Consider the following 16,545-nt stretch of genomic DNA (forward strand, 5'->3'; position numbering starts at 1 on the left):
ATGGAGTTTATTGTACCTGTCTTTACTGTCTTCCAGTCATTAAATCTTGTACAAAATTTTTGAGTTTTAGAAAGTTAGAGATATCCAAATAGATTTGAGGATTAAAATGATAGGGAAAAAAACCTGTTGATATCACTGGAACTGACCGTGTTACTGCTTGTTATTGTGACCTAATTTTAATTATGGAGGTGATCCTTGAAAGTATTTCTAAAGAAGAATCTTCTAAAAATTTACAAGAAATTGGAATTCATGTATTGTGATTCTGGTTTACAGTTCCAGAGGACTGTGTGGGTTTTTTCATTGACATTTATTTCGCTATTTCTTGATTGCATCCTCCTTACTGTTCATTCACCTGCTCTGAGTGGAAGAGCTGGTTCATTGCATCTGGTAATAAGGCACAACAAACCTAGGCACAAAGTAAGGTATTTTTCTTGCTTTGCATTTGTGGTCTAGGCATTTCAGCAATAGATCTATGTTTCGTAATTCCTTAGACTTACAATGTATTCCCTGATTACAGAGAAAGTAATTTTTTTTCATCAAATTATGCAGTGGTAGTTGAGAAGTTAGAATCTAAGCTTTAGTGCAGGAAGAGCATCTAGTTTGCATGGCAGAAATTATTTTTAGTTTAGAGTTCTGTGTTGGTAATATAAATGGGTTATCATTTTATATGGGTAGAATATACTCTTTTGGATACTTCCATGTGCTTCTCATTGCTATAAATTCTGCCAAATTGCAGGTGGTTGGCTTAATTTTTCTGTATTCTGTTCCTAATTTTTTTTTGTATAAACTGAAAGGCTTATTGCAGAGTCAAGTTCTTGACAAAAAAATTATCACTACACTTTGTGTTTCCTCTATAAAAAGCATTATAATTGCAAAGGGAAAATTACTCAGGTTTTTAAGTGTATAGTGGTCCCCCACCTAATATGCATGTGTTAAGGTAGAGACTACAACCCTTGGTTTAATGCTTTATTTCAAAGAGAAGCATGGAGGGGGGGAACAGTTACTTTTATCAGTTTTGTTCATTGTTTGTGTGTTCCCTGACTAAAATATGTGTGAAGTCCAGCTGATACACTGAACCAAGTAGGGAAAACCTCTGTCATAATCATTGCAGATCCTTGCTTACTACTTGCATAATAAAGCAGGTTAGATCTGCAGAAAGTATCTTCTGTAGTAGTATTCCTCAAAAACTAGTTGTGGAGCTGCACCCTAACTTTTACTTTTCAGACTTCTGCCTCAAGTGTAATTGAGTAGTTTGGGGTTTTTTTAAATGGGGTGGGTTTTTTTGGTCCTTATGTATTCCAGCTGCTTTATTAGGTGATTCTCTTGGGAATGATACAGGACCTTTGATTTCATATGTTTTGAGGGAGGGTTTTTTTAATGATTAGCTGGCATTTGTGGGAGACAGACAATGAATGGTAGTCTGAATACATGAAAAAGTGTTAGTTAGAGAAGTCCTATTCTTGCTTTTAAATTCAGTGGATTTTGTGTGCACATCCATGTTGTAGAGGATTCATTGTGGGAGTGGAAGGGAATGGACTTACTTCATTGAACATTTATCAGTTTTTATATATAATTTGTGATTTTTTTCTTTTTTAACTTGCAGATAAGCCTCTAAAGAAGCGAAAACAAGAAAACAAACCACCAGAGGCTGGAGGTGCTACTGGAGGAAATAGAGCAGCTTCTCAGGAGACAGGTTCTGCAGGAAATGGGGCACGGCCAGCACTGATGGTTAGTATTGATCTGCAGCAAGCAGGAAGAGCAGACTCTCAGGCAGCAGTAACTCAGGATTTGGACACCATCAAAAAACCTGAAGAAATTAAACAGTATAATGACGGGTTTGTGTGTGTTCCCCAAGAAGACACTGTTGGAGTTCTTAAATTTAAACCTGAAAACCATCCAGAAATTTTCAGGAAAAAGTCAGACTTTGAAAGTCAAAAGACAGATATCCAGCAAAATGAAAACAGACAAATGGAATTCCAGCAAAATGAGAGCAGACGGTTGGAAAGTAAATACAATGAGAGCAAGCAGTTAGAAGTGAAACATGAAAGCAGACAAATGGAAATGAAACAAAATGAGAACAGACAGACAGAATTGAAACAAAATGAGAGCAGGCAAATGGAGATGAAACAAAATGAGGGAAAACAAAATAATGGCAAACAGGAAATACGGCAAAGGCCAGAAACGCCAAAACAGAAGAGTGAAGGCAGACCTGAAACACCAAAACAGAAGAGTGAAGCGAGGCCTGAAACACCTAAACACAAACATGATAATAGGAGGGACTCCAGTAAACCTTTGTCAGACAAGAAAATTGAAATATCTAGGCACAAACTAGAGGTGAAATCTGATCCTTCAAGGATGAAACCTGAAGGTCGGCCTGATCCAACAAAACCGAGGCCTGATGGACGCTCAGTTTCTGATCCACCAAGGCGTGACCATGATAGCCTTAAACAAAGATCTGAGGACAGGGCGGAGTCAGAGAGATACAGAGGAGATCCATCCAAGATCAGAAGGCCTGAATATTTGAGATCCTCAAACAAAAATGAACATGATTCTAAGCATGGTCTTAAATCTGATGGTTCAAAACCTGAGAAATTTGAAAGGAAATATAGGCATGAGTCTGGTGATTCAAGGTTTTCTTCTGGGGATCAGAAATCAAGGCCAGACAGCCCTCGTATTAAACAGGAAGGTAAAGGGGATTCTAGCAAATCAAGACCTGATAAACCTGGTTTTAAGTCACCAAACAGCAAGGATGAACGAAGGACAGATGGTAATAAGAGTAAAGTAGATAGTAATAAAGCACATGGTGACAATAAAGCAGAGTTTCCCAGTTATTTGTTGGGGGCAAGGTCTGGTGCATTGAAACATTTTGTCATTCCAAAAATCAAGCGTGATAAAGACGGCAATGTTACTCAGGAGTCAAGGAAAACTGAATTTAGAGGTGAACATAAAGACAAAGTAGAGAAGATTGGGCTAGTTGAAGATCTAAATAAAGGAGCTAAGCCTGTAGTTGTCCTTCAAAAGCTTTCTTTGGATGACGTACAGAAATTTATTAAGGACAGAGAAGATAAATCAAGGGGCTCTTGTTTTAAACCTAACAAGAACAAGTCATCCAAACCTAATAAAGGTAAGATTGTTTTAATATTAATTGCATTATATCTTTTACATTTGAGTTCTTGTAGATTTTCTACTTCCGCTGTTAGAAATTAAATGCAAACATTTGATAGTTTATATGCTTGCTTGTATGGTGAGAAATAAAGTGAAACTCCTCTAAGGACTTGTCATTATCAGAAATCTTGCTGCAAATGTACCTGAAATTATTTATTTCTGCAGTACAAGTACTTAATCTGGCAACACTGAAGTGGTCTTAAGATGTTCTTCAGCTGCATTAGTTTTATATAGTAATTTATCTGGTGAAATGTAACTGTTGTGTGTATAATTTTACCTGGTTTAGCTGTGTCTATATAAAGGACTGCCACTACTATAAATATTGTAGCTGGAATGATGGGAAATACTAAGTATGCAAGCCCTAAGATTCTTTTTGTATTTAATTTGAAGTGAAATGGGTTTTTCCAAAGCATGTTTTGACATGGTGGTAGTAAGAACATAGTTGCAGAGTCCCATCTACCTCTTTAACACTGTGGATACAAATCAGTTGAGGAGATCCCATACTTGAGAGTTTGTGACAGTAAGTTAGAAAAACATTTGGTCTGTAGGAGACTTCTTATATCATTGTCTCTAGTGTCTGTTCTATGCAGAAAGAAGAAAGCTGAACTATTAGCTAGCATTTTGAAATTAGTAATATGGACAGGAAATAATTTAGAGTAGCTTGTAGGTTTGATATTTAACTGATTGTCTCTTTTGCAGATTTTACACTTTTTTAAAATAAGATCCTTTTTTTCTTGGTGCTTTCATTTTGGCTTCTTTGGTTTCAGACTGAAGTAGATAATTTCACACTGAAATCAGTATTACTTACTGGTCAGGTTTCCTTTTTCTAACATTTAACATTAAAGAATTTAAATTTCTTATATAGTTGTGTTTATAGCGTTGTTGTGTCTTAAAATATACAGACAAAAGCCAGAGAAGGGGTTTACAGCTGTATGCAGGATGATGTATAAATCCATTTCCAGGTGTATAATGAATTCAAGATGAAAATATTTTCTTACATAGCTAATCTGGTAAGAAATTATGTAGAAATCATCTTCATGAATGTATGACTATTTTATGTGCACCTGTAAAGAGATGTTTTCTTATCATTAATTTCATGCTATGCCTGTTTTCTATCTACTAACCAGTTTATATTAACTCTAAAAAGCCTTAATAATATTTTGTGATGTATTTTACATATTTGTAAAATATTAGCCTCCTTGTTAGGGATTTCTATTTGTCCTGGAAGTAAGAACATTATTCCTGTTCCTTTCTGAAGTTCAAAAGAGGCAAAATTTCAATTTCAAATAATAGGTATCTAGAGTTAGCCATAAAATTATGATGTCTTTGCTCTCAGTTTAATCTGAAGCTTTCAGATGAAACCCTTATGTTCTTGATAGGAAATGCTACAAACTTTCTGATGGAACTCAGGTCTAGTCTCAGTAGGATAGATTTTGAATTCACACATTTTTATGTGCAGAAAATCAGTTACTTACAAAGCTTCTGAACAATAGGCAGTGCATGTATGCTTTCCAAAATGTTTCTGAATTACTTTTTTCTTGTAGTCTGTATATGTCGTTATGTATGTAGAATGCTAGTAATGTGTAAAGGTTTTAATCACTTTTGGTGTGATTCTAGTAGCTGTCACAGATGAGCAATGCATTTATTTTAACGTTAGATTTATAATTTCTCTACAATGCTTTTCTGCAATTTTTTCTGAATTCATCATTTTCTTGCATTTCTTGCACTTTGAAGTAACTTGGGACACGTTTTACAGGGAAAAACGGTTTAAATTTGATATGAGTATTTTTGCAGTTGTATTCAGAATGTGGTTCTTACAATGATACTAGAAACAGGTTTCATGAAAAGAATAATGTAACTATTTTTATCTTACAAATCATGTTATGAGTATTCAGCAGTCAGATTTTGGAGAAAGTGTCTTTGAACTACAGATTTTTGATGTGTATATTTAGTTCTGTATTTTTTTTTCCAATAACTTACTTCCTAGAGCACATTATGCTAATGAACCAGGTGAATTCCAGTGTTTGAAAAGATACATATATTATAAAGTTATCTCTCTTTGTAAGGCAAAGTCTATTTGTCAACAGCTAACTGATGCAGATGTATCCATGCCACTGACACAGTGTCCTCAATCCAGTTGAAATAGTGTTCACAGCTTTACTTGGTGCCATTTTTAGTTATAAACTTTTTAATACACTAGGATCTGTAATTTTCATGTCTTCTTTTAGTTCATCCTATACTACTTAGTAGATTGTAGCAATTCTTTTCCAGTGTTGCCTTTTAGCATCATTATTCAACTTCTCACATGCCTCTTATGCCATGTAGCTTAGTATATTTTACTTTCTCTTATTTCATTACCCTTGTATCTCTTGTCCTTTCTTTTTTGCTTTCTCATCCATCCCTTCCTCAAGAAAACGTCTTCTCCTAGATTTGTCATGTACAACATCATTGCTATAATTTCTCTGAAATGCAGTTTAAAATACGGTTGTTCAGCTAGTTCAAAACACCATTTAGATAGTTGTTCTGTCTTAAGGGGCTAATTCCCATTCATTACAAAACTCAATAAAACTGACTCACATGAAGTTACAATTTTTTGCAAACTGAAAGTCCATACAATTTTTTGCATTGTTTTAGAAAATTTTAAATTTTAAAATCATGACTTTATTTGCATTGAACTTCAAAAAGACAAGGTAATGTTGTCACCAAATTGTATAGACATGTTTGAAATTTTATCAAGTTATGAATGGGAGGGATAGCCACAGTATTGAATCAATCCAAGAGTCTCTTTAGGCATTTAAAAGGAAGAAGTAATTTTTCTTGCTCTCATTCTCTCTCTCCCCTGATCATTGAGCTTTTGTCTGAAAGATTCAGTGTATCTCAGAAGAAAATTATGGGGTTTTTTCATAGTATTTTTGTTACAGGGTCTTGTGGTGAAGTCTTGTGGCCAATTTTGTCCAGGTCAGAATGAACTGTGGCATTTTCTTTGTCTGATTTTAACATTTTATCTTGGTTTTAATGCAAATGTATGTTGTTGTGGGACCCATGAAACTTTTCCCTTTAAGCTTGTGCCTGCAATGAGGAGGTCGTGTTTGCTGTCCTTTCTTTTCAGAGCTTCAGTGAACACCTTCTCTTGCAGCTTTTTTAGAGCTATGCTGATCAGCTGTGTTGGGATGGGAGCTGTTAGCAGCTTCACGGTTACTACATTCTGAACAAGACAAATTTTCCTTTGTTAAGTATAAGTAATGAGAGAAACTGTACAAGGTGTCTGTAGGTTGTCTGTCTGTACAAGATGTCTGAGTAGGTTTATACTATGTTTAAAGGATTGTCTTCGCAAAATAAGTGTCTTTCGGATCTTCCTATATCACCTAAAGGAGTTTGTTGTCTTAAGGGAAAAAAAAGAACTTCTGATCTGAATGCCATTCCTCCATTTTGTAGATTGTTGTGTGATTTAATGATCTTCACAACACAGAACTGAAGACATGAGGTTTTGTTGCTCACTACAAATCTTCCTAAATATACTATGTTTCCTGTTGCTCTGATCTGAAATTTGAGTAAAGACTTGACATTTCTTTGAAGGTGCTCTTCATACAGGATCAGCTAAAAGTCTTACTGCTTAATCATCTCCATGTCGCTAAAACAATGCTTCTGGATTCTTCTGTGTTCTGTGCTTACATGGTTTGTTTGGGGGTTTTGGTTTGTTTGTTTTTAATTCCAGGTGACTTTTTCGGAGCCTGTAGTAACTCTGATTTGGTGTTTAACTTGACAGTCTGTCTTTGGGTTCTAGCACTGTTGGAAATAGTTTCACTTGCAAAACAGCAATCCGTTTTCTTCTAGTAGTGACAAGAAAGGGAGTATTTCAGGATGAAAAGCTGTATCCAGATTGTGTAGGCTCAATTGAGTGAACTTGTTATGCCTCTCACTGATTTCTAGTTAGTGTAGCCAAATTACTTAAAGATGCTTAATGTTAAAGATGAAAATGGTGGGCAGAAAGGAAGTACCAGTTCTAAACCTTGTTTGAATCCTACATGTACAGGAATTCTATAAGGGCAAAATTGGGTTATGGATGTTAGCACATCAAATTTTAGAGTTCACACAAATTTGTTTCCAAAATAAAAATTTGTTAATGCTGAGACAAAAACCCCTAAATCAGATGGACCACAAGGAAATAACTGGAGTAAAACATACTACCTTGGGAAAGGAGAAGTTTGAAACTCAGTTTGCTTCCCGTATATTGTGCTTTTGCAAAGGTTAGCGTTGTGAAAGTCCTCAGTTCCATATATCTTGAATTTGAAATTCCTGTCTTGAAGTTCTTGGTAGCAGCTGCATTTCCATGTGTCAAGGCCAGAGTAGTAACCTGCTGACCATCTTGCATATGGATGCAGCACCAGGTGGATCTGTAGAAAATGATGCCACATTTCAGATGAAAAAAATACTGTATTTCAGCATTTACAGCAGAAAATTCATAACGATTTTTCTCGGCTCAAATGTTTAAACCTTCTTCAAACTAACATTTAATTGTAATTATGGAAAAACAGCTGTGACTTTCATAAGAGTTCTACAGTCTTCCAGTTTTTTCCTCTTTTCTGATATATTAACGACTACCTCCTCTCATCATGACTGGACTAGAAGAGGGATTGGCTCACCCTTGTGCCATTAGAAGTATTTCAAGATACTTGTTGGGTTTGCAGAGGACCCACTTTAATATGCACTTTGTTCATTGAGCCCTGATTATTTGGGGTTTTTTCCTGGATTAAAAGGTTCACATTTTGAAAAATATTCCAAGCATTGTTTAGTTAAATGTCTCATTATATATAACGTTTTAAAGTCTAGGAAGATCTGATTTCTCCAGCGTGCTTTGGGCTGGAATGGTTTTGCTCCTACTTGCAGGGAATTTTAAGGTATGGTGTGTCTGTCCCATTCCAGAAGGTAGCTGGGATTTGTGTGGGCATACAAACTCTCTGGGGCCTTCATTTTTGGTGCTGGTTTTTCAGAAGTAGATGTTGGATAAGCTGGTATTGGTACGTAGCAGGAATCAGCCACTGCACACTGGAGTAATTCCTTATGTTGATCTGTTACTGATAAGAGAGGTGACATTTTCAGCACAGAGCCTTGCCTGGTGGCTGCTTTCCTGCTATTTGTTTCCTACTTTAGACTTTGCTACTAAGAGAAATATTTTGATTCTTGCTTCTACAGTATTTTTCTGGATAGGAAGAGTGAAGTTCACGTATGTCACATCGAATTTGTAGCAGCAACAATGAATTTGACCCAACCCATCAATTTCATTATACTGTGATTCATTTAAAATATTATGCTGTGTCTGTTTGCAAATTTAGGATTGCATTGTTTAATTAGTTGATTTTTGAAAAATTACTTTGGCAAATGTAAGTGATACATGTTTATTACCTAATTTGTCAGAACAATTTCTTGAAAATCCGAAACTGCTCTTGGTTCATGGACATTGAAGGTTGATTGAGTTCCTCTTGTTTCTGGGAATAGCGAAGGCTATTTTGAGTAAATAATTTTTGCAGCAATGCATTGCAATGTGTAAATGTGGCCCAGCAATTTGTCTGATGTCAACTACAGTATGCAATGCAGACTTGTTCGTGTGTCTAAGGATCTGAAGGTGGATATTGATCTTCGCTAATGTGCTGTGATATGTGCTTGAAATTTTTGGCTTGAATTTTTTTCTAGCCAAAAGATAAATTTGACTAAATACAAGTGCCAAAAAGTTTCATATTTGCTTCTGGGGAATTAACTTTTCTGTTGCTGAACATTGTCACCTTTCTAGGTGACTCTTTTCATGTAGGAAAATTTAAACCCTTTACTTAAAATTTGGGTTTTATTTTTTGCTCTGTGGGAATACTACCTGCAAACAGAAAAAAAAGAGTATGAAACCTTTTTTTGTCTTTCAAATTGTTTTCATTGAATAACTTTTCTTTAAATATGCATTCCGTTTAATTTTCTTCCGAGCTTTTTCCTGTACTATTTTATATTTAAAGCTAAAACATCAGCAATCTTTTGTTGTTGTTCCTTATGTAATTGTTATCTTGAAGAAGCAAAACTAGTAGCTTCACGCAATATTTTCAGTGATAAGGACTGAGAATGTTTCTATACAATAGTAAGAAAAATAAGCAAGTATTCTTGATGTGCTTAGAAGTCACAGATAAGATGTAAAATAATGGTTTTAGTTTGCCTATTCTCTGCAGACATTTTAGTTGTATTTTATTCCTTAAATAGAAGTTTTTGTTTTATAAGAAGAGAAATTCTGAGGAATAATCTGATTTTATTTAATTAAGGTCTTTTGTCTCAGGCCTAGTAAGCAACCAGAATTCATGGCTGGAAAAATACATTAGTCATAAATTTCAGATCCCAAACATTAATCATTATAGGGTCAACAAATGGTTTGGGTTAGAAATTATCTTAAAGATCATGTAATTTCAACCCCCTGCCGTGGGCAGGGACACCTTTCATTGGATCAGGCTGCTCAGAACTCCATCCAGTGTGGCCTTGAACACTGCCAGGGATGGGGCATCCACAACCTTTCTGGGCTGTTTGTTCCAGTACCTCACCCTCTCAGTAAAGAACTTCTTTCCAACATCTAAATTAATCTCTCCTGTTTTGTTTTAAAATCATTCCCCCCTGTCTTATTGCTATCTGCCAAAAAAAGCCACCCTCCCACTTTTTTTGTAAGCCCCTTTTGAGTACTGAAAGGAATTTTGATAGAAGCACATTGACAGACAATTGCATGCTGGGTTTTGCAACTGTACAAAATACCATAACTTCTTAAAATAATAAATTGAGTTGGCCTAAATTTTAATGCATATGTTCAGAAACAATGACAGCAAAATTCAAAAGCACTCCCCCAACACCAATTCATAAAAGCAAGGGAGTTTGTGCAGCATTATATTTATTTCAATTGCCAACCTTGCTTCTTTTTATTCTGAGTACTCTTTGTTTTTTGTACAGCATCTTGGAAAGCTAGGCTGCTCTAGCCTCCTTTTTATCAATTTCTATACAGACAAAAAGTCAGCAATAAAGCCAGCAGTAAGTTCCTATAGCAATCATACAGCTTGAGAACATCATTGATGCCAATGTAAATGTGAATTCTCTTGGCATCTTAGGAGAGAGTGTGTGTTGGATATATCCCCTGCTCTCTGCCTAGGTATTTCAGAATTCCCTTTTGAAACATCTTCCCTCCTTCTAAAAATTTTATTTCTTAAGTATTTTGTACTATTGTAAAATTATTTTTGAATCTGTGTTTCTTAGCTGTGGTTAATGATGACCTCTATCGTGTCATGGAATTATTCTGTTGCCATGTCCAGATCCTTCTCTGACCAGCCTGTCTGGGTCCCATCTTTCAAGGCCAGAGCTGAGGACTGGAGTAAAAGCAGGGAGTCTGAAACTCCTTTGTTTTTAGGCTGGGAGCTTTTCCTTTGTGCTACTGTCGGGGCATATGAGGAAGTATTGTTTTTAAAAAATACGTTAGAGCAGCTTCCATGAAATGTAGGACATACTTCTCCCAAACATTGCCTTTCTCCATCCTGCTTAATTTATTGAAGCAGAGAATTCCTGTGTGTGCAGCCCCTTGGGTGGTGGTGAGGACATCTCAGTCTCCACTCTTTTTCTGGCATGACTGAATGTGAGGTGAGCTCTGGAGTTATCCCTTCATATATATAGTCAAAAGATGAGGGTAAGGCACTCAGTAGAGGGTTATATCCTTTTGGGTACATTCTGTAGGAGGTAGCTGTATACCCTTCCATAAGCTTTACAGGAGTGAAGGGGAGAGGGGAGACGAAAGAGTGTAAATGTCCTACTCAGTTTGTTTTCACCAGTATTCATTTGATTATGTGGTTTTCAGCTGATAATAGGGTATTGAGATAAAAGTGGAACTCCATCATATAAGCAGATATGTCCTCCTCAAAACTTAAATTCACCTATAAAAATTACTGGGATTTCCCTGTGTTTCCCCTTCTGTTCCTGAATCTGTTCAAGGCACAAAATTATTTTAACAAGTATGAAGCTGATGGGCAGCAAACTTATCTACATAGGCTCACTGCACCATATAAAGAACACACTGGAGCATTTTAAGGGAGAACCTGGTGGAAATGATATAATTAAATTTGCACACTTGAGAAAGAATCAAAGTTTTTTCAGCTTTAACCAACAACGTCTTTATGGGTTTATAGATGCTTATGTGGCCATTTGCATTCCAGTGCGTAAATGCTATGCTGTAACAATAGTTAGCTATTTTAGAAGGATGTTTATTTTCTAAACAGCCTATAACAGAGGGAAGTACTTCTGTCCTTTTTTTTTCCTTTTAATTCTTTATCTAAAACACAACTTTATCTGTTGACAATTTGCTGTAGATTTAACCTTCGAGTCTCTGCTTTTGTAGCTACAGTGACATGGCTATTTAACAAGATAGCAGCACTCTTCTTATAGAATAAGGATATTTTATTTCATTTAGCACAGGTTTCAAAGTTGGCTGAGCTAATCCAGAAAGAAACTACTTTTCTTCCTGCACGTATATGCCTAACATAAGACAAAAGTAAGAATGTAAGCTTTTATTAAGCAAAGGGAGGAATATCCTTTATCAAATACTCAGGATATTTAAGGAAGGTGAGCTTAGTCTCTGTGAATTAATAACAAGACTGGATATATTAGTCATCAGCAAAATAAAAAAGGTCCAGTAGAACGTAATGTCTTTTATAGCAAAAGAGGAGCAAGAAAAGGACAAAATTGAGCTGGAGTCAGTAGGGGGTTTTTTTTAATGTCCAAATGAAGTTGAGTGACAGTTCTCTAGTATAGAAATTCAGTGGTCAGACTTCAATTTCTTAACTCTAAGAAATGGGAAGATTCATATCCTCACCCCAAACAGGTGACATTATTCCCTTCTTAGACCCTTGTGTGTTCTTTCATATAATGTATTCATAGTTGGAAAGGGTGCATTTTAAAATCAAGATACAAATACGAATTTTCATTAACTACTGTTTTGCTTATTGCAGATAATTAGCACACAGAAACAGAAATATATGGAATATTTATGGAAAAATATGGAATATTTATGTTTCCACTGTATTAACTGTCTCGTAGCTATGAAAGTAGCAATTCAGAGGTTAGATTTCTAAGTGTATTTTAATCTTGGAGGCTTATAGTTCACAGGAAGTTGTACCAAGATCTGATATAAACCATGCAGTTGTCTTCCATAGTTTGGAAAGCAAAAATAAAACATTCAAGAGAAAATAAGAGTTTATTCATGTTGATTTTGATTTCATGACAGGAACAGCCTCTCTGATCCTGGAAAGCTCACCTAACCATAAGTAAGAATCATCCTCTTTTCCATAGTTGCTTGTTTGAAGCTGTTATATCAAGCCAGGTGAAACTAATATGAACACAGATTGTTAAGTCAAAAAATAATTGTGCTGTTCATATTGAATGGAGCCAGCAAAAGTCCATAAGGATATTATCTTTTTTTTAATGTTTAACTTCTCTTGAAGGATGATCTCCCAGGATCAGTAAGATATACTTGACTTGCAAAGTCAACACAAAGTGATAATGGATCCTCCTAAAGATAACATATGCATAAATGTTAGCTCAAGCTGTTTTACAAAGTTGAAACTGCAAAACACAATGCTGAACCATGAATCAGATCTGTTCTTTTCCATTAGGTTTTTAAGCCATATGTGGAGAAGGGAAATACTACATCCTCTAGATATTTATAGAAATCTTTCTACTATACACAGTAAAAGCCTCTGAAAAGCTTCCCAGACTATAATAAGATATGAGACCAGGCTTATAGATGAATCGATTTCTCACTGAGATTCTCTGATTGATCCTTTACTGTGCTATATTTTGTAAAGAAATGCTTGGTGAGGAAACACATTATCTTGAGGGTCAGTGGACATTGAGTAGTAGATGGCGATTCATTAACGTCTTTCCTTAGAAAATTTTTGATTATAGCAATCAAGCAAAACCAAGAATTTATTCTTCTCTGGGAAGAAGAACAAACTTGCATGTAGGTTGTGGACAGCATTACACGTGTTTGGAGAAGCACTGTGGACGTGACTGTTCATGTATGCAGTTCTTGCTTCTGTGTCTTCCCTTCAGTCTTACCAGTGTGGAGTTTGTTAGAATGCTCTTCCTGGCAGTAAGAAAAAGATTTTGTTTTTATGGTACTTTTCTTCTGGTTTTTGTTTGTTCATTTGTTTGTTCAGGTTTTGGGGTTTTTGTTTTTGGTTGTGTTGGGGTTTTTTTTTTGTGTAGTTTTTTCGGTTTTTTGGTGGTGTTTTTTTTTGTTTGTTTGTTTGTGTTTTTGTTTTTGTTTTGTTTTGGATGGTTGGTTGGTTTGTTTTGTTTGTTTGGGTTTTTCCCAGCTGTTTGCTTTAATAGTTTTAGAAGGTTTGAAATTATTTGTAAATGACATCTGAAGAATACACATGCCTATAGTCTCATTTGAGACGTGGTGTACACTGATCACACACATTGCAGAAAATGGAGTTTGTCCATTGGTGCTGACAGTCCTTCAGCAATATATTTGGACATTCTATTATGTTATCAAGTAACTTTTTAGTAAGGTCACTTCCTTTTTACCATTTAAAAAGCCATGCATGCTAGAGCCAAATGTAACTGAACAAAGTGAAGACATGGAAGTAGGTACTAGCAAAAAAATTGGAAAGTTGAAAGTGATTATACATGGATTTGTCGATTTTAAAGAGCTTTGTGTTACATATCCTATTAATTGTTTCATAAAGTTTCCCATAAACTGAAAAGGCAGTAGCATGTGTTTTATAACCTAATTCTTATTGCCATGTGACTGGATTCTTAGGTGAGCTGTATTCTTGTATTTCTTTACCAGTCTGAAAAAAAAATAATGCCTACATTGTAAAATAAGAGGTATTAAAGAAACAATTTAGTAGGGTATTTCTAGTGACTTTTGAGCTGCCCTGACTCAAGATAGCGTAATTAATTGAGTACAATAAATATTAACAAGCTCCTGACTTGACCAAAAGAACAAAATATCCCTGATTTTCTTCACAAAGGTTGATAAGTCCTTCTCCATATATATTAGAATTGTACATATGTGTACAGTCATGCTTAGCTCCCTTGTACAGCATAAGTAAAACTCCATAGATTTGGTTGTTACAATCCGTAGCAGCTAAGAAAACTAGGTATGTGGCACACTTACTTCAGGGAGCATTGTGACAGAAAGAAAAACTTCAATGATAGCTTATAAAGAGTTTCATAATAATTCTATCTGTTCTCTTTTCTGGTGTTCTCTACTTGAATTAAAAAAAAATGGGTAAGCTTATACGGTAATCTGAAATATCTGTAACAGGAGAGAGTGCAGATCAAGCAGTAGTTGAATTTAGCACTGGAGAAATAGAAACTTGAGAATTTTGAGACAGAAATAAAATTAGTTTTACAAATATTTAAAGTAGTCAATTTTTTTCACTTATGTCTAATGAATGCTGTGATTTTTTATTTATATTTAAAGAATGAGTACAAAATAAAAAGTCAGTGGGAAAAGAAAGCAAGAACATATGTTCTTAGGAGACAATAGAATAGCCTGTGGGTTTTGTTTGTTATTTGGGGATTTAATGCAACTTTAATTCATTTACTTGTAGCACTCTTTTACAATGTTTTTGTTTGGCCAGACTTATTGTAGACTTCGTGGTATGTGTGTAGTCCTGCTGATTTTAATGAAATTACCAACAGGCATGAATTTGAAAATACATATTAGAGAGCCTTGATTTACAGCCCTCTATGAATTCATCTGTATAAAGTGTCTTCAAACTTGTATATGTAAATTTTTCTGCATTCTGGGGCTGTGTGTAAGCTACTCATACACTGTACAGGCGTACAGAGTATGGGGACACAGAGCCCAGATGCACAGCTCTGCAGCATCCAGCCTGGACGTGGCTGTCATCCAGTCAGCTGCTGGTACACACAGAGGAAATGGTCTGCCCATTGTGCCATACTTCTACCTGTCTGAAGTCAAGTGCATAGCCCACAAAATTAATCATTAGCTGAGAAACATGGCCAATCACACTGTGAAATGTTTTTCAGCATTTTCAAAAGCAATATTGATAATTTAGGTAGATTTGGTACGTGGTGATTGTATAAGGATGACAAGCTAACACAAATAGTTAATAAGCAAGCACAATGTAAAGGAAGCAGGGACAATTTTAACTGTCACTTTACTTTGTACATGTTTCACTATGTCGCTTCAAAAACCCCAATATTTGAAGTTAAATTGTTTATTGAATGACTTGCAGAGTATATTTTGATGGTGGCATCTCATGGTAATACTCTTCTAATTCCAGTTAAAGATGTTTAAAAGGAGAAAGGAAAAAATCCATCTTGCAATAAAAGTTAGGATAGTAACACAAAAATGGACGTAAGTTTTAGAAAGTTAGTGTAGTGATGTAGTGAATGCATTTAAAAAGTGTATTATCATCCAGAAGATAGGGGATTTTGGATAAACGTGTGTGTATAGCAATTTGGAGGTGATTTCCTCTCTAAATAATATTGTATGCATTTGGAAGGAGAGAGAGGCACTTACAGTAAAATGTTTCTTCTGTTGATGGAAAAAGATTAACAGTTTAGTCTGACAACCTGCAAATCTCTGTAGTAGTTTCTTCAATAAATAGAAATAAGGTATCGAATAAACAAACCCCAAAGAAATACTTTTGCATTGATTTGGTTTCCTTGTGTCAGTTGGAAAAAATTTGCCTGCAAATTTCTTTCATTCTGACTGCACATGGGTTTAATTTTGGTTTCAGAATTGTAATAATGTCGTGATATTGTCTACCTATTTATTACTGTAGAAAAGAAATCTGATTTGTGGTTCAGTTAGCTGTTTGTCCTTATTCAATAAAAATGTTTCAATTTTGTTTTGAAAAAAATCAAGCAACAATTTGCCAATAGGAGGTAAGAAAAAATCTGAAGCAAAAGCTGAGTTGTCGATGATTTGGCCTGTATTTAGGGATATGACCCCACCAGTTTTGCCACAGGTTGTCTGTTCTTATTGGAAAAGGGATTATTACTGTCTTGGGTTACTATGAATAATAGTATACAGAAATGTTAATGAGCCACTAAAAATCCATAATTTACTTACAACTGTTAGAAAACCTTAAATTCAAAGGATGAACTGAAATAAGACTAAACTTTGTGGAATAAAGCAAGGATATCATTCTGCAAAGGTAATTGAAAAGGTGATTCAAAGGTAATTCATTTATATGACTGAAAATATTTTATTGAAGGAAATGTGTATGCAATTTATTGTGTCATTATTTCTAATTGTGGTGTGGACTTCAAAAAAGGGCTGTCAAATACATTTAGGTCTATATAACTGTGATCTAACTGATTGCTAGTGATTAT

The 16,545-nt window shown here is 35.2% G+C and overlaps 1 protein-coding gene across 5 annotated transcripts in view; it reads left to right on the forward strand.

Moving 5' to 3' along the window:
* Positions 1–16,545, forward strand: part of NIPBL (NIPBL cohesin loading factor) — a 156,753-nt gene that overhangs the window by 98,564 nt on the left and 41,644 nt on the right. For 4 of the 5 annotated variants that reach the window (XM_064404069.1, XM_064404073.1, XM_064404072.1 and 1 more), the window contains one exon: positions 1,604–3,124. The exons of the other annotated variant lie outside the window; for it this stretch is intronic. In XM_064404069.1, coding sequence (XP_064260139.1) covers positions 1,604–3,124 — 1,521 coding nt within the window. The remainder of the gene's footprint in view (positions 1–1,603; positions 3,125–16,545) is intronic. 5 annotated transcript variants of the gene reach the window in all.

The sequence above is a fragment of the Passer domesticus genome, chromosome Z, assembly GCF_036417665.1.
Source record: "Passer domesticus isolate bPasDom1 chromosome Z, bPasDom1.hap1, whole genome shotgun sequence".
Taxonomy (NCBI): domain Eukaryota; kingdom Metazoa; phylum Chordata; class Aves; order Passeriformes; family Passeridae; genus Passer; species Passer domesticus.